The sequence below is a fragment of the Drosophila elegans genome, unplaced genomic scaffold, assembly GCF_018152505.1.
Source record: "Drosophila elegans isolate 14027-0461.03 unplaced genomic scaffold, ASM1815250v1 contig_208, whole genome shotgun sequence".
Taxonomy (NCBI): domain Eukaryota; kingdom Metazoa; phylum Arthropoda; class Insecta; order Diptera; family Drosophilidae; genus Drosophila; species Drosophila elegans.
In genome coordinates this window covers 14,376,418-14,395,506 of record NW_024545578.1, presented here as the reverse complement: position 1 = coordinate 14,395,506, position 19,089 = coordinate 14,376,418, and the positions used below count along the sequence as shown (strand labels likewise).

Here is a 19,089-nt window from a genome sequence, read left to right as displayed (position 1 = left end):
ATACCGATTTTCCATTGATTGGCATTTAAAATTTCATTAAAATACTTTTCCGTTTACACAAGCATTCTTGCGAACAATAAACGAACGACACTGCTCGAGATGGTCTTTTATGTATACTTTTTTTTTATGTAAGATCGCATTTTTCCATGTGAACGGATATTAACCATTTTCGTCATTATCCAGTGGGCGGCAGTTACTGCTACACACGCGACCGTCGGACGTTTATCTATAGATATCCGCTTATGCGAGAATCCTTGGTCTTTGGTCCAGTGTCCTTGGTCCTTTGCTCTGGCCACACGTCCTGGCCACAACGTTTTCAATTTATTTCGTTTTCCATGTGCGGGCGTATTGGCTGCCATTAAATATATTGGATCGTACGTAAACCGAATTAAATTCACATTTATGCTGCAAAAGTGCCAAAAGTACAACGAAAAATTAACATAATTTACTTTACACTTTTACGACCCCACAGGTTAAGTCAAGAATAATTTGTTTGTCAACAAAAGGCCAAATTCAATTACAGTCTTCCGACGACAAAGCCTCCTTCGAACTTGAGCCACAAAAGCCAAAGGAACCCAATGGGCTTAGGATATTACCCCATCATATGTGAGTGGCTAGGAAAAATGTGGCAAAACGAGTGGAAAAAAAAGAGGTAGTCTAGCCAGGATCATAATGCTGCAAAAGTGGGTTATGTCGAAGGAGCGACTGAGTGTGTGTGTGTGTGTGTGTAGCATGTAACTTTTTAATTTGATTTGCTCTGGCTCACACTTTTTCACAGCTTTTTATTTCTTACTTTTCTCCTTTTAATTACGAAGAGGAAAAAGTTTTTCACATCAGATAACTTGATCAAAGTTTTGCAGCTCGTTTCACTTCACTTGCAGATTGATTGCAATAAATTTATGCATGGACCACAAAAGTAAAATTAATCAGAAAGCATTTTGTGGTTAAAAATGTTGTACAAATTGAAGAAAAAACAGAAATATCCTGTAAATGTAAAAACAAAACAAGTTATTTAATTTGTGACAGCGCCATATTATTTAAAAATCATTCTTAATTATTAGACACTAGTAATATAGTCCACATTTCTTAGGAACAACACCAAAAAACACAAAAGTCTATTAATGATGTCCTTGTGAATGTTAGAAAGTCGTTAGCAGAGTAGAAATCGCCTTATTTCCGAATTGTTTCGATTGCTTTATCAGTTCTTCAAAAGGTCTTCGGGCTTGCGAATCCCAAACTGATTAATACGAAATGCCCAGGAACTCTTGATGTTATTCCCAGCTATATCTGCTGGCCGATACAACCTTGTGGTCTGGCTGGAATCCTTTCGAACAACCATTTGTTTGACGACGGCAGGGGGCAACCGATTCACAATTAGCGGAAAAATATACAAAAGATTTCGATACATATTAATTACAAACAATTCCTACCGAAAAAAATAAATTCAAATTCTGGATTTTGGTGATCGGTTGTACTATATTGTTAAAACGAATATGAAGTGAAATGTGGGGCTTACGGGCCTGACATCTAAATCGAACTTTCAGCTAGAAATTTCCACGCTAGTCTGATGCTCTTGATCGCTCAGATTCATATTCAAGTGATTACACTGATGGCAAAAAACAATATTCTAAAATTTAAAGAATGGCGCTTCAATTAAATCTACCTTTATTTTTCGGTGTATTTTTGCATGTCAAAAAGCATAGTATCAATATCCATCCGGTCGACTGCTTTTGACGTTGGCCAAACTTAGTTTGCTGCCAATAAATCAAATTCTCAATCACATCAAGCTGAAAGCATCGAGTCAATTTTTTCTTTGCCACTTCCCACTGTCACGCCCACTTATTCGCCCCCAACATCTCGTCCAATCAATCAAATAGAGAGATAGAGAGAAGCCAACACACTCTAACATATGTGGGCAAAAACGGAAGCTATGGATGGATTTCAAAACCACATATGCATTTGACATTGTTTAAAGGTTTCGGTTATTAACCGACTTAATTAAAGTGCATTTAATTAAGCTCAACGATTGTCCGTCCAAATCGAGATGCCTTGAAGGGGCCTTGGTTTTGGCTTACTAGTGGAAACATCTGCCCAAACACGCCGGAAAACTCAAACCCAAGTGCCACCAAACGTTGCCAAGTCAGACGACTTCACATTGCCAGTGGCAATAATCGCAATTTAATATTCATGACGTTCTCACAGTCAATGTATTTGGCAAAATTTCACCAAGAGTTGCAACTGTCGGCGATGCTCAAGAATATCCTGCGGACAATTCGACACGAGTACTTTTTTATTCACTTTCGTTTTAGGTATTTTTTGTTGCCAGGCGACAAAAGAAAAGTTGAAGATCTTTTCTGAAACATTATTGGAATATTTATAAATGCTTGTAAACATTTATTATTATAAATTTATGTAATTTAAAATAATTAGTAGATCTTTGAATATTTAAGTGTGTAATTAAAAATAATTAGGAGCACTACGAATATTAAAGTGTCTTATACCTAGGGTTTTTACATAACTACAATATTTTAAAAACTTTAAAGCTTAAGCAATTATCTTAAATTCAATTTAATATAAAAAACAATTTAATTTTTTTTTAAAACTTTAAGATGGTTTGACTTATATCTGTCATGAAAGTTTATAAAAATTTTCTGTCCGAAAAAGTATTTGTTTTTACGACTTCTGAAAAAATTTTTTTAAATGCATAATTATGGCCCTAATTTTTGTGTCGCCTGTGTTTCCATCATGTTTTGGATCTCCTTCTAGTGTTTGCTCCAATGTTGTACATTCAATAAGCAACGAACCCAATTTACCCGCTCCTTTCACTCAGTTCCCCGTTTTCCCCTGAGCTGACGTGGAGCAGCAAAGCTGACACCCTTTGCTCATCTGTTATTTATCCTTGCTCTCCCCGTGTCCTCTTCTCTATGGAAACCCACAACGCAAGCTTGTCCTTCTGCCTTCTTTCACTTCCTCTCAGGCCTTTTGTGTGTTTGTGGGTGTTTTGTGAAGAGAGAGAGTGGCATTCTTTTGGCTTTACATATATTTTCGAGCACTTCCGCCTGTTTCCTTCAGCTTTTTCCTCTAGACCTTCCAGTAGGGCCAGTAGTTTTGCTTGCTGATTTTCTTTTAGCGATAAGCGGGGCGGGCCATATAGTTTTTTTTACCCATATCCCACCAGTATTTTCTTTCTACACAAGAAAAAAAAATTAGATAAAATAAAAAAATTGAACACTAGGTCCATACAAAATAAAACTAACAAGTGCGAAGTCAGAAACATAAACCAAAACTTACAACATTTTTAAAAATATTTTAGGATAAAATTGTATCTGTATTTATTAGTTATACTAGGCTATAAAGCTATCATATATTTATGCTAATTTATACAATTTAAATTAGTTTGCTCAATCGTTTTTGCATGTTTTTTTAAGCAAATGGTTCACAGAAAATACTGCATATTTTCTTTGTGTATTTCAAGCAATGTTCTGTTCTACTCTTGTGCAATTTTTTCCTTAACTTTCTTTAGCCCCGGGAAAAAATTTATGACTACTGACGATTCAGAGGTCTGCGAATTAGTTCCTCGCCTTTGTGTTTTCCCCTGGTTTTCTTGCCCCTGGAAATTATCAACGCATCAGCTGCTTATGCTGATTGGCGTATTAATAACAGGCCTGCTCCCTAACTGATTTCGGCGCCATATGCCTGAAAGGCATTGGGGAAATAGTTGGGCACGTGCTCTACGGCTATTGTTGGGGGATTGGGAGTCGATTGGCTTATCAATTCGTAGGCTTATGCCTTTTGAATTTATCATCGAAGTGGAAAGAAAATTTCCGTTTGCTTTTGGGTGATAAGCTGAGTGAAATTTCTGCGGGAATTTGCCTGCAACTTAATATTCGGCTGGGAGCTATTGTCTGCGTACTTTGTGGTAGATATATAAACAGGCTTGGGGCGTGTGATTAATGATTCCTAGGAAAATTCCCCCATTGTTTAGAGTGCTCCGTCCTTCGACCCAAAATGTGAGTCCATAAACAATTTGGCTTATTGGCATAATGGCCTCTGCAAAATGATAAACTAGAACAGGTTGCCCATCCCGCGCGTGATGAGCAAACATCTGGCTTAGGGTCAAAGTTTGCGAAGCCCCCTTGAATAATTGCATAATTAATAATGAAAATTAAATGTAAATTTAGCCAAGAAGATGACCGTTTCTCAGTGGCACCCTTGGCCAATCTTCTTGCATAATTGATGCAGCTTTCGAGGATGCTCCATTTTATGGCAGTTGGCAATAATGTCGCATTCGTGTCCGCCGGATGCAGCTCTGCTCCCGGGCGGACTTTTCCTCGGTCCAAGGATCAGACAGGAAGCCGTCGCACAAAAAGTTTCCAGTCGTCCCGGCAAGCTAAATTTGACAGCGAAAACTTGTCCCCTTCACGATGGCCAAATTGAAAATGTCTATTCACTTCACGAGCGTAGACCAACAATGGTCCATAAATTTGACTACTTAGGGTCTGAGGCTGCAGAAAGCTTAATCCGAAGAAGCTCTCTTGGTTTGCATAATTTTCTCATATTTCTGTTGTTATCTATTTTCTCAAATACAAAGGAATAGTAGTTTCCATTTTACGAAAGTTTAAATCTTTAATTTTTAGCCAAAAATAAATTCAACTTGAAGAAAGTAGGCATAAAACACAAAATACAATTTTTTTTTAGCATAGTTAAAATAACGAATGCAAATTACCGACCATGACAGAATAAATTTATGTGCCTATAAAAATATAAAAATTTAATTAAAAATGTCAGTTTAAAAAGAAAATATTTTTTTGTTTAAAAATTGTTTAGCGTTCAAAATTTTTTATCTGCGTTAATCGATAATAAATAGATAAATTAAGATACGGACCTATATCTAGAAATCTTTTAATGGATCTTAAGTTTAGAATAAAAGTTGAATTTACCATTCAACAATAAAATGTTTCGATAGTAAGAACAAACTTGAATTATATTAAAAATTTACATGACTAATGGTAATGTGATAAATCCTAATAAAGATGCACCATATTTATTTTCAAATGGCCAAAGCTTTCTTTTTGTCTTGCTGGTGTATTTTTCACATTTTCCCCTCAGTTTTCCACTGGCTTCGTTTTGGCGAGGTGGCGTAGACAGAACTTTTGTTCATCTTTTCCATTACATTTTCCCGCCGCATTGCTGATGTTGTTGTTGCTGTTGAAATTAGCCGCATTTCAGTGTAAAGAGAAACGTGAATTACCCCGAGGGAGATTTTCGTGATGTTGACTACACTGAGGTCGTTGTTTTTCTCGCCGTTGCTGCTGTGCCATTTATGACACTTCAAAGTGGCGCCTTTTCACCCACCCAAAATTTTTCCACCACCTCTGGTTATCTATTGTCGGCCAGAGGAAAAGTCATTAGCTTGATGTGCCTCATAATGTGGCAGAGGCAAAAAATATTTATACTATGCAATGGACACCCGGTATAGCAGCTCGTTTCTTTGTTCCAGATGATCCAATTAAAATTTTACGCCGTCGGCCATCTGACATTGTCCAAAATTTGTTGCCAAATATTGTCTCTCTTGTAGCCGGCAGTAATATGAATCCGAATCTCTGCCACAGAAAACAATAATTTGATTTCGTATCTTGCTTGTTTTCTGTTGCCTCCTCTTTCATAGATATGCAAATATTTATTTGAAAGCTAGAGAAACAAAAATTATACGATGGGTAGACCAAAAATGGGTTTTCTTGGAATTTATTTAAGACAAGCATTTAGGCAGAAGCAATTGCTTAACTGAGGATGCAAAATGAAACCAATTAAATTTGGATTTGATTTACAATATTTTCTTATCTCTTTTGGTTTGGTTTAATAAGGAAAATATTTGGCAAGCAAATATTATATAAATGTATATATATTATATTTATAAATCCTGAAGCTAGCTAGGTAAATAAAATTGAAAGTAGGTATTTACGTAAGTATATTTAATTTACTTCTTTGAACCCTTTTTGACCAAAATGTCTTTTAATTAATCTGTAAAATTTCCAGCATTTACAATTATGCGGAAATTAATTGAATTAAATCTGGAACGAAAGGCAAACGTTTGTGTAATTTAAAGACATATTTTCTGCCAGCCCGTGCAAAATTTTGCTCTCCATTTTAAGACTCAATCTGCGCTCCTCCATTTTCCTCTTGAGCGAAGGAAAAACGAAATATTCATAGCATATCCTCTTAATCAAGCTAAAAAATTTCTTCATCAGTTTTCCTCCACTCTTTACGTTTTCTCGTTGTTCCTTTCTCTAATGATGAACTGCCGCAGCTGCAGCCAACTCAATTAAAAAGGAATTTCGAGTGGATTTTCCTATAATTATTCGTTATTCGTTGCGGTCTCGCATTTCTGTACCAATTGATTGCGTTCAAGAGTTTGTTGACTTTGCATTTTACCGCAAAAAATATAAAAACATTTTTTCAGCTCAATAATATTTCAACTTATGCATCGGTATGTAAATTTAAAGTTGCTTGTTATTCCCACTCATGTTTGCCAAATTGTCATCACTTATGTCCCTTTTTTTTTTAGTATTTCATGTAAATGGATATTTGCATATTTTCAAGGATTCTCAACTTGAAAACACGCACACAGTTACGAAAATCCTCGAGCTTACGAGTAAATTTATGTGTTGTGTTACCCAAAAAATTTGTCACAGAGCGCAGCTTGGACATTTTTAAGACGCTTTTTACACAAAATTGTGACATGTGTTCGTCCTCTGGTCACTCCACTTTCCATCCCCTAAAATTTATATTCTTGGTTGTCGTTTAAAATTTTTGTTGCCCCCATTTTCGTTGTTGCCGTCGGCTGTCCACCTTTTTTAGCATGTTTGACCAACCGCATGTTGTTTGCAATGCGATGACTGAAAAGGTTTCTAGTAAAATATGCATATTTTTATATATATTTAAGTTATGAGTGCTTCCACAAAATAAAATGAAAAATATTAGGATATGTGGGTTTAATGTTAACATTTCTGATTTTAAAAGGCTATTTAAATTGGACGAATGAATGACAACATATCTGCGATTTTATTGTTGAAATGTGGAAATGGGAAAATCTATATTAAATAATCTCTTAAAAACCTCCCTTTTATCGGAAGTCATCAAGTAAATAAATAAAAAAAGGTCAGAACTTCAAAGAAAACAGCGTACAAATCAATTCAATGATTAAAAGAAATGCTTGACTTTTTAGCAAATTAATCAAGTTAAGTGAAGTTTGTTATTTTTAAACTATTTGTTAATTAAAGAGGAGGTATATATTGATGTCGAACTATTATAGAAACGAGAAGTGAAACGTAAAAATCCATTAAAAATATTATATCCTTTTCATATATAAGTGCTCAGAAAAAAGAATTATTATTCATTAGTTAAAATCACAAAAACATTCACAACTTTTACGTACATTATTCATTTTCATTTTTTTTAAAACCAAAACTAGCGCTAAAAAGTATGCTACACCAATCATTCACAGTTTTTGTCAGTCCTATGACATCCTGCACAATATAAATCACGAACCGAATGGTGTCAGTGCAACAATCCACTGAACAAAGACTAATTGCTTGCACTACCACAGTAACGCCCCCTCTCCATCGACCTTTGAATGCAGTTTTCCATCTCAATCAATGCCACCAAAAGAAAAAAAAAGTGCTGGGAAAACGGAAGAGACCGTTAATTGTTTCAATGTCAGGCAGCAAAGCAGAGCAATTAATTGAAGGTCAAGCAATTGACATGAAAAACAACACCAGCAAACAACTGGCTGCAGGCAACAAACGATTTATGCGCCAAGCGATAAACCTCAAAAACCAACAGAAGCAACAACATCACAGCCGAACTTGTGCTACCAACTACAACAAATAAGCTGGGAAAATGGAAGCAAAAAAAAATTAAGAAAAGGTTTTCATACCCTTTCAAGGCAGTAGTACTTCTATTTAAAATAACTTGAAAACGGATTTTCTTTTCTAGTTAAAAAAGATAACAAAGTTGATATTACAAAACAAATAAATTAGTGTAAACAAAGTTGATTGTATAAATTAAATTTTGTATTTTTTGTTGGACTATCTTAAACATTGTAATAAAAAAAAAATTAAATTAAAATTTAACTAGTATGTAAGAGTATTTCGAAATGAATTGAAATTTGACCAAATTGTAATGTTTCAATCCTGCGCAGCAATTTGTAAATGTAAACAAAGCCAACGATAGAGCAAAGCAGAGAGCAGTGGAGAGAGTTTTCCGGGACTAAAATCGAACCTTAAAACTGTTATACGCTCTCTCAGGCTCAGAGGAAAACCGCTTTCCCTCAATTTAGTTCGCCCGCAGACTTCGTCAGTGTGAGTAAGTGCAAGCGGAAAACACCCACCCATTCATTCGCAAAAATACCACCACTCTCTCAATTATAATGGTAAGACAAGCCGAAACGATTCTTGGCTTGCCAACGCGTTTAATTTGATGCGCAAACAAATGTTTTTAATGGGCAAAGTTTGAGAACACCAACAAAAAAAAAAAAAAAGAAAAACGCGCGGTTCTTCTCTGCGTAAATATTTGCGGCTAAATTAGCGAAAAATTCCCCGGCCAGGTGCCAAGCATTTTCCATTAAAATTGCTTAAGTTTGTCTATTTCCTTTTTGCTCTACAGTTCCAAATTAAAATAGCACCTCCAGGATAATTTAATTTTTTTTTATTATCCGTTGCTGGTTTGCTTTTCGATTTCCTCGTTTTGTGCCAGAGATAAACAACCGGAAAAAAATACGAAAAACAAACCTCCCACAAAACCAATCAGCTGCAATTCCCATGGGTAAATACCTCCCCTAATCAAGAAACGGAAAAATCAAGCCAGAAGCAATAAAGAAGTAAACCCAATCTGCAGCATCAGCTGTGTTAAAATAAAAGATTCATTTCGTTTATAGCCAAATTCTGAGACAAACAAAGAAGAAACTGTCACAAGTTTCATAGGAATATTAAAAAAAAATACACGACGGTAGGAAAACATTGTAACTTTGATTTTAGTTAAATTTTACAAAAGTTCTACATTGAAATTGGGATAAAAATAAGGGCCCCATAGATCCGCCATATTGGTGTGTAACCTTTTCAGTTGTGCATTAGATGAATTAAAGTGTATTGATCAAAATATTCTTTGACACATTGATTAATTGATAAATACACAATAAATATAATCGCTTTCGATTTTTTATATTACTTGTAAAATAATACAATCTCTCTGTCAAGTTTTTCGATTTAAAAAAAGGTCCCTGAGCAACTCTTGTGCCATTATTGTTGTCATAAAATGTCTAGCGATTCCTTCAGTTTCCATATTAAATTTCCCTTTTTCCCTTTTCAATTTCACACATCCCATTTTCGCACAATTTCCCATATTAAATCACTCATAAAACTCCGTATGTGGCCCCAAAAAGCGAGCTACCATTTTTCACTTCAATGCCAAAGGTTAAGCAAACATTAAACGACGTAAGGCGTGCAAAAATTTCTCTGCTTCAGAGGGCAAAAATTGTCATAAAGTGAGTGAAGCTGCTGGCAGGGAGTTGGCTCCATTGGGGTGACTCGGTTTCTTGTCAAATGGCACAGCGGGTTCACCCTAAGCACGAGTGCTAGCCAACTTCCCCCGAGTTTTTCCCGTTCTCCATGGTTTTCAAACAATTTTGCTGCGTAAATTTACGAGCACCGCAGTCGCCATATTAAAAAGCATAAAACAAACAACAAAACCCCAGAGAAAAAGAAAAACATAGCATAAACTTGTTGCCAAAAAATGCTTTTGTGAAGTGTTGAAGTACAGTGGTTAAGTAACCACTTGCTAATACATTTTAAAATTCTGGATTGTTAGGACTAATAACTATTGAATAACCTCTAAAGCAAATAAAAGTAATTAAAATATGCAAAGTTCAAAAGCTACAAAAAAACGGAAAAGCTTAAATTTAAATTTGTAATGTTTCTCATGTTTAAAGGCTTCAAAATTTAATTTAAAAGTGAGTGCCTACAATTTCCTTTAAGAGCTGCTGCAAAGTACAATCACAATAAAAAATTTCGATTACTCTGAGCCCCTCATTTCAATTTGCCACATTAATGAGCTACAAATTATAATAAATATGCATGAGACAACTGCTAGATCTATTCATAACAGGTTGATTTATGTAAAACTCGTAATTTGTTCGTGTCTGTTTACCAATTTATAATGCAAACAATTATTACAGCGAATTAAGTTAAAGTTCATTTTTGTTTTACAGAATTTACAAATATCATTTTGTATATTATATTATTTTTTGACAGGCAAATGATGTATAAATTGTATTGAAATGCACATGCAAGAGTGTGTTTCTTTTCTCCTTAAAGTCACGTTGCATGCAATGAGTGGGCGAAATTTATGGAAATATTTTACGCGTGACAGCGAAGCGTTCCGTTGCTCTATGCGTTACCTTGGGTTATTCGCTCGAGACTTTCTCGGCAGAACCAACAGAGAAAAGCGAAACGGAACAGTGCTGAACAAACAAAACAAACAAACAAACAAACAGCACAATGCAAAAAACCAAAGTTTTTCCTTATGCGCGTAAAGTAAAAAAAAAGTAAAAATTACGAAAAGAAACGCAACGAAACAAACAAATAAATAAATAAAGCGTCCCAGACGGAGGCACCCAGTCAAAAGTTCATCAGAAAAGCAAAAATGTACTTGCAACTTTGCCACCAAAGGCGAAATCCTTCAAAGTTTCCACGTTTCGCTTGCAGAAAACCAATGAAATGAAATGCAATTTCTGGGGCACTTAAGGCTTCGACCATTAAAGTTGACTGCGTTAAGCAAAAACCAATTGGAAATTGACAATAAGGCGACAACTAAGAAGTGTTTAAGGGATAAAGTAGAAAGGGAAAATTTTTTGTATGCCACACAAAATATTTTGAGGACCACTCCATTTGAGATATTAAATAACTTTAGAGAATTTTTTGCTTTCAAACAAGATTCCGTAACGTTAATTCCGTAACATTAATTACTATTTATAATACAGCTAGACTTTAATTTTATTCATTTAGAATTTATTTTATTTCACATTTAATTTTTTTATGACAATAATTTATACTTAATATTTTTCCAAATTTAATTGAACAACTTAAATAATGTGCACAAAATTAGTTAAAATTTAATCAGCTTTTTTAAAGTGGTAGAAGAAAACAAAACAAAAGTTAAAGTAAGTCCGAAATGTAAGGATTTTACATGCATTCAAAAAGAATTCAACTTGGCAGCGTTGGAAAAATCGACTTCCGAATTCCCTGGCCAACAATTTCAGTTGGACTCCAGTGCGATAAGCAAACCATGACTGTAAAACACCATCCGCAACAACTTCAATTTGTTAAACCCATGCAAATCACATTCACTTTCCCACACTCACGTGGAGCTTGTTGAACAGGAAAATAAAAGAAAAGCCAGTCGTCTACTGGTATTTATAACAAATGCAACGAGCATAACTTTGTCTGCTTTGAATGGCCAGTAGAAGTGCATTTCCATTCACGGATCGGAAAAGAGTGAAAATGGGTGGGGAAAAGCCACCTTAATGGCTATTGAAAGCGACTGATGGCAACTTTTACTGTTGCGTTGCCTTGCTTCTTGGGTGGCTTTCTGTTTTCCACCGTTCTTTCTGCACATCCTGTTAACCGAATGCCCTTTTTATTCATTTATGTGTGGCACACAGACACATCGAGACATCCGCGTTAACTGCATTCTACATTTGCTAACAACATTTCTACCTTATATCCTTCTCCAACTTTCTTTCCCACTCCCTCGCACTTCGGATAAAATGGTAAACGGAAATTGTGCATATTTCACTTAACATCAGCGCTGAAATGGCAAATGGCGCACTAGAGTTGTCAGCGGTTGTTGACGGGAAAGCGGGGTAAATCATGAGGAAAGTGGGTAAAATCAGGTGTCTGCAGGAATCCAAAGAAACAAGATAGAGGATGGAAATCAATTAAATCGAAGATCTAATACCCTGATTTAAATATTAACAATACATTTTATCAAGGGCATACAACTGAATTATAGAAGGGTATTTATAAGCACCCAATCTCTTTTTATTAAAAGTTGATCATACAATCTAAAGAGTGTTTTCTTACAAAACTTTTATATGTAAAAGACATAAAATATTTACGTTAAAGAAATTTTTAAAAAGAATTTAATTCCAGATAACTATTAATATTTAAGTAAAAAATTAAATGTGAGATTAAATTCATTCTTTAATAACCTTTTTTAAAAATATGGTGATTAATTTGTGATAAATATTTATAATTTTTTGCGAAACTGGCTAAAATACCCATGAACCCTAAGAGAAAATGTGCAAAAATGAAAGTGCAAAAGCTGAGTGCAAATATTTGTGAAATCAAATGGCAGCCAGGGGTCCCAATCGCATTCAATGGCTGTGTGTGGACGTCCTGGGCTTATAAAATGTTAACTGTAAATAAATTATTAGCCAACTGGTGCTTCGATGGGGTTCCTTTCCTGAAAAGGCGGGTGATAATGGGAGGGTGCTGGCAGCTACTTCCGCTTGTGCTTCGGTACAGTGAAGCTCGTGTCCATGAGCCTGTGTGGGGGAAATGTTTGTCGACAAGCAGCGAGTAACGAGACAATTACCACTGGGATTGCATTGCCTTCGTTTTTTTCCCCGGGGGTCCAAGTCAGATGCAAGTTTGAATAGCTTTACACACTAGCACACTTTCAGAATAGCAAATGTGTGCCAGCAGACGCATACAGTGGTCACACAATATATGTAAATGTGGCTTCCAATTAACTCAAGAAAAATGTTGTCAAAAATTAAAAATCTGATTAAAAATTATGGGTTTATTTCATTATTCCAAAAAATATGGTAACGAATTTTCAATAACCTAGTCTGGTATGGGTTTTATGGGTTAAAAACACAAAACTTAAAATGTAACTATCTAGAACGAAAATGATATAAAACGTAGTACTTTCTTTTTAATAACCTTTTACCAGGCTTAAGTTGATTCTACCCCAAACTAAAACTATATTGATTTATTGTAATCATTTTTTAATGATTAAAACAACAAAGTTAACTTTTTTTTTAAATTGAGCTTTTACTGTACTATACACACATTGATAGGCAAAAACTATAGCACACATTGAAGGCGGCAATGCTTCTGCTTCTTCTTCGCTTGTGTGGGCAGATGGAGGCTCAAAGGGGCGTGGCTGCAGGGCGGCTTGTCTGCGTAGACAACGCGTTAAGCTTCAGTGGTCCGCCACTGCAAATGGGACACATTAGCAATGTAGCATGTTCGGTGGGGGAAAATGCTAACCCCTCTGTGCTGTGAACGTGGAAAATGTGGTGGAGTGCACCATGTGCTTAATGTGTCAGCAGTGGTGGCGCTTGGTTGCCAATTTCATATCCTGAAGATAATATTATTGTAGTACCAATTTATGATTTTGTACATTTTAGTTGGCTAGAATGGAAAATTCTGGTCATACAAAGCCAGTTGCAGGATATTTTTCCCTAGTCTTATTCATACATTATTAGGTATTAGCTAAATTCTACTAGATTTTTAAAAAACATAGTTATTATCTATTTAATATTTAATAGCCTTAGCAGCTATAATATGGATTATGGATTTGATTGTTCAATTGTTTAATTGTTTATTTTCGGGACATAACATTTTTTTAAACAAGATTTTAAATTGCTGTTTATAAGAAAATCCACCTAAATTTGGAGTGTAATAACAAACCTTTCGAAAAAAAGGAAGGAGGCAACATAAAACTCACATCGTCTGAATTGCTTAATTTGCTGCTTCATGGAGTTTCCCACCCTTTGCTTTACCCCATTTTATAGTATTTTTTCTGGAATTTCCCTTTCTGCTCGCTGCAAGAAATGAATTTTTATGTCAGTGTTATTTATTTTAATGGAAATGCGAACGCAAAGAACTGAAAAAGCCATGTTCACAACAAAGTGGGACCAACGGAAGCATAAATTAAAATAAATTAAACTAATATGCAGGAAATTAGCCAGAGGACCAAGTCCAAAGGAAGACACAAAAAATGTTTCCTTTTTGTGGCTAATTTTTATGGTTCTGAAATTGAACGACAGTAACGTAAATTAAATGAGCCCTACACAAGTTTTAATGTCGGAAGTGCATTTTTTTTTAAGCGTTCTCTTCTGAATAAACCAAATTGTGCACTTTCATTTCTGCTTTTCATCTCTTGGCTCTTGTTGGCCTTTTGAAGTTTGCTTGTGTCTGTAACCTATTTTACTTCTTTTCCTCCAACAGTTTTTTTATTTCATTTGTCAACAAGAAAGATTTTAAAATGTCAAACAGTCAATTGATTTTTACTAAAATGCCAATTCTCGACAGTGTTTAAACATGTATTTGGGTTCCTTAAAAACACAAAAAATATGTAGAATTTATATACATACCGTGCAAAGTATTTTTACGCATTTAAAGAAAATCGTTCCTTTTTTTCTTTGTTGCAGGTGTCCAAACATAAACAAGAGATGAGGCCAAATCAAAATCCCTTAATAAACTGCTAGAATCAAGAGCTCACCCTCGCCCACTTCAGAACCGCCCACTTTGGACTTACTCTGGTGGAAAAATCACATCGGCATTTCGCAGTGGCGACACGTTCCATTGGCAACAACAAAAACAGCGAGAAAAGCCACAAGAAAAACCACAAAAATAACTGAGCTTCCTTACGAAAAATCTCGGAAAATCCCGACGTGAATTCAATTAGGTGCTAAAATAGGCGAATGCCTTTAAAAAATAAACCGAACAGATGTCAAGTCACAAAATAATACAATAAAACGTTGATTGTGTATTGATATTTACGTGATATAAAGTAAAAACAAACAAAAACTCCAGTGAAATAATAAACTTTTGAAACAGAACAGAAATTCGAACAAATGTCTGCGTCGGCAGTTGAAGTTAATGGAAATGTCCCGCCAGTGGAATTTCACATAAGAGAGGTAAGATTTTCTTAAAACTTACCTTAAAATGTATATATTAATGTTTTTTTTTTTTTCGCCTTTCACTTCAAATCACATACTTTGCCCCAATTTGTCTCACTTTAATTTTTGTAAGATTTTAATTGCACTGATCACCGAAACACTTTAAAAAATGGCAAACAAACTGAAATTTGTTATAATAAGGATTCTTTTTATTATTATTAACGTGATAATATAGCTGATGAGGTGCAAAACCAAACCGAATCAATAAAGCGAACGCTTGCTTGTGAGCCTTTTTTCAATTAACATTTGCTTGTATAGTGATCTCACTCGCACGGTACAAAGAGCTTTTTAACTGAAATCTTTATCAATCTGTTTTAGTCTCTGCCTTCAAAAAATGAACAACAACTGCATTAAGGTAAATACCGTTAGGTTTTACCTCTGTCTCGCTCGCGCTTGCGCACATACCTGCCTTTCGCGAACACTTCTTTGCGTTTGTTCTGCTTCGGTAACGCAGACAGTGCTGACCCCTTTTCTTTTTTCTAGCCAAATCTGAATATCGATGGTTGTTTTCATTTATTTAAATATTTAAGTAAATTACAAGAGATTATATAAATATATGTTACTTTACCAATTAAAGACTGTTTTTTTATTAGTTCTTATATATTAAGTCATGGTAAAGAACTATTTAATAAAGTTTTATACAAGGAATTCAAGTCATGCAATAAGTTACTATGCATTGCTAACAATATTAATTACCCTGAAATTACATACTTTCACAAAAAAATGGCTAAATCAAGTCGATCTTTATATTTATAATTGCAATAATAGGCAATGAAAAGGCAGCTATAGCTGTTTTGGATGCATTCGAGAACTGCCATATTCGACGCACTTGTGCAGACTTTTGTTGTTGCGTCGGCGTCGAGAGCTCGATCATCTCTCTCTTTCTCGCTGGCTTTTAATTGGTTATTATCGGGCTTTGATCTTGATCCTCTGTCGCTGCTCTGCCGCTCCTCTGCCGTTCCTCTGCCAACTCCATTTTTCTTTTCTCAGTTTTCCTTTTTAAAACTCCTTTTTAAATTTCGTCGCGTCGCAGACAGTTGATTTTTCTCGCGTGCCCTTGGATTTATTTAGTTTAATTTGATTTTTTTGGATGTTCTAATATTTTGTGTGGAAATCAGTGAAATTAAATAAGTGGTTGAAGAAAAGCACTAGAAAATCATAAAAATGGATCAAGATTGGCCATTGGAAATTATAACTCAATGTGGAGGTGTTTGTGGAATTTCTATAACGGGAAATTGGGGCATTTTCTATCGCTGCTGTCAGTTAAACGGTGAACTTAACGATGAGTGGAGCAACCTAAACGAGGATATATGGGTGCGTTTTAATATACTTTATATTAATATATTTGTTTGTTGTTATATTGTTATGTTTGTTGTTGTAACAAGTCCAAAGGTGATGCCAGATCCATTTTCCAACCTCTCACCCCCTCAAAAGCTTTCCCTCGAGAGCACGCATTGTCCAACTCTTATATTTTTACGTATACTACATAAAATTGTAGTAAAGATGCAAACCAAAGAAAATGTGGGTATAAGGAAAAATGTTAAGCTAACAGAACTCCCCAATTCTCCACTTATGTTAAAGTTTGCAAAGGGCTTTTTGTGCAGTGGTTCGTAAATTGGAAAAATTAAGCTTTTTTGTAGCGGTCGTTGCCTTGGCTATGTGACACTTTTGAAACCGATGTCTTCTACGGTCTGTGTCTTAGCTTTGGTCTTATACTAGGGATGGGTTCGTGTATTATCTTTAAAATTGTGTTTATTATATCTAAAATAAATGGCTTGACTTTAAATTTTATAAATTTAGTTAGATATCATATCTTGCTCAAAATGTACACAATAATTATAAATTGAATAAACAACAAACACCGATTACTTAAAAAATGGGAACGAATATAAAAATAATAAAATTGAATAATAGTAGCAATGAACAATAGGGACTTAAAAAAACATGCTAAAAATAAGAGGTTTTAAATTTATACTTCTGTTTTTGTAGATTTCATTTGTCTTCGTTTGGTGGAATGGTATAAGTCTTATACAAATAAAAGAAATAGTTTATTTTATCATCGAAAGTGTTCGAAGTTATTTAACATATTAAATTTCGCTTACACTAAACGTTTTTCAAGTTTTTCAAGAAATAGTTGTTAAACTGTTAAATTTAAGGGCACTTTTACCTCCTAAATTTCTTCTGGGCCAAAGCTAAATCTCGATCCCTACTAATTTGGTTAGTGGATGTTGGCAATTCACTCAGACAGTCGTCCTATTCACCGTTCCACACGGACTAGGCCAACTTTTATTGACTTCCGCCGCAATTCGCAGCCATCGCAAAGTGCAAACTTCTGTCGGCTCACAGGACCTTTTGCTCCGCCTCCTCGCCCCTCGACCCCTTGCCACACCGCGCCATTTTTGGCCAACTCCTCTGGATGGCTAATACAATCACCAACAGAAAAGGGCGGGGAAAAAAGGAGTAGTAGACAGCGGCTGGCCAAAAGCAAACATCGAAAATCAACATCAGCCACCGCTACCACCAAAAGCAACAACAATAGCGAGAACCACTAAAATCACACATCCGCACTGAGAAAAACTACAACTACTAAAAAAAATTTTAAGTTTCAATACCTTGAAATAAAAAATTCAGAAAATAAATAAAAAATCTAAAAGCTATTAAATTTTTGCAAGATTTTAAGAAATTTATTTTTTAGTTTGGGTTTATAAAAATCTATTGAGACATATTTTTTAAAACATTTTATTTATGCTGAAAATGTGTTTGTAAGAAATATATAAACATTTTAAAAGTATTTAAAAATTGCAAGCAAGACATTTTTTACCTCAATTAATTTACTTTAAACCTTTTCTTTGAAATTACGTAGTTTTTCTCAGTGCAACCACACTCGCTCTTTTGCGCTCACTCTTGAAATGGAATTTTCGTCGCTGCAAAAGTGAATTTAGTTCGCCATTAATGGGCCAACTTTTGAGCTAATGCCGCGAACTGAAACAGGCAACAAAACCATCGACAACCAAAAAAGAAGAAGCAAAAACTTCGTGTCTAATTGGATAAGCAGCCATACCAAAAACAACAAATAGGTTTTAAAAGCACAACAGCCAACATTTTTTGGCTGTGCTGAAAATTCAATTAACGTTAGCTGCATTTCACACTTTTTTGTTGCTGTCTTCTCTGCGGCTGGGGGCGTGGCATCGCATTGATTATACGTTTTGCAGATAAAGTTTATATGTGGACATAAGTTGCTTAATTTTGAACAATTTTTGTTGGTTGACCATCATAAAGTAATGGGCGTTAGTTTTAATTGGCTCGTATTGCAGCAGCTCATATAAATTAAAGACCTTTAAAAAATAATACAAATTATTAATAGAAGCTTAACTAAACTTGAAATTTTTTTTGGCCATTCTTATATTCAATCAAGTAATTTTTTAATAAATCTTTTATTATAAACATTTTTAAAACCACTAAAATATTTAATTTAATGTAGTACATGAACACATAAATAATTTGATATTTTAAGATCTCTTAATGTACTTCAGCAAAACAAACAAAAGCTGTGAGTGGCAAAAAGAGGAATCTTTCTGGCGACGTACATGGTTTTGGGCCATCTTGCATAAGACCTCCCAATTGACTCCATTTTGGCCTTCTTTGGCCCCTGGCCAAGATGTCAATTTCGATTCGCTCATCACGTTTTTTGTTTCCTGGTGCCCCTGATTTTTTTTTTAGCAGTGTGTCTTGTTTCTGATTTTAAAATCAAACTGACAGTCTGCCATTTGTTTCTCTATAAAATACTGCGGAAATTATCATAGCAAAAAGTAGATATCTGTATCGAAAGATAAGTTCGAGGAGGGAATTGTAAGAAAACATATAGTTTATTCTTTGGCTTGCAGCAAAAGGCAATCAAGATTTACTTGAGAGAAGAAAAAAAAGAAGGAATATTGAGGGTAAAATTGGGTGGAAAAGTGGGAGAAGAGCGATACACAGCCTCTGAAATGGAGGCAGACATGCATGGCGGCATTTCCGGTTGCTTGGCACCATTAGTGCAACTGCCACGCCCCTTAAGGCAA

General features: G+C 35.0%; 1 protein-coding gene across 22 annotated transcripts in view; it reads left to right on the top strand.

Moving 5' to 3' along the window:
• The window catches only part of LOC108150175 (sex determination protein fox-1), a 118,045-nt gene that overhangs the window by 13,075 nt on the left and 85,881 nt on the right, over positions 1–19,089 (top strand). For all 22 annotated transcript variants that reach the window (XR_001774660.1, XM_041707921.1, XM_017278155.2 and 19 more), the window contains exon 2: positions 14,498–14,986. Coding sequence is in view for 21 of the 22 variants with exons in the window: in XM_041707921.1 (XP_041563855.1) it covers positions 14,924–14,986 (63 nt within the window). In the remaining variant the exon portion in view is untranslated. The remainder of the gene's footprint in view (positions 1–14,497; positions 14,987–19,089) is intronic.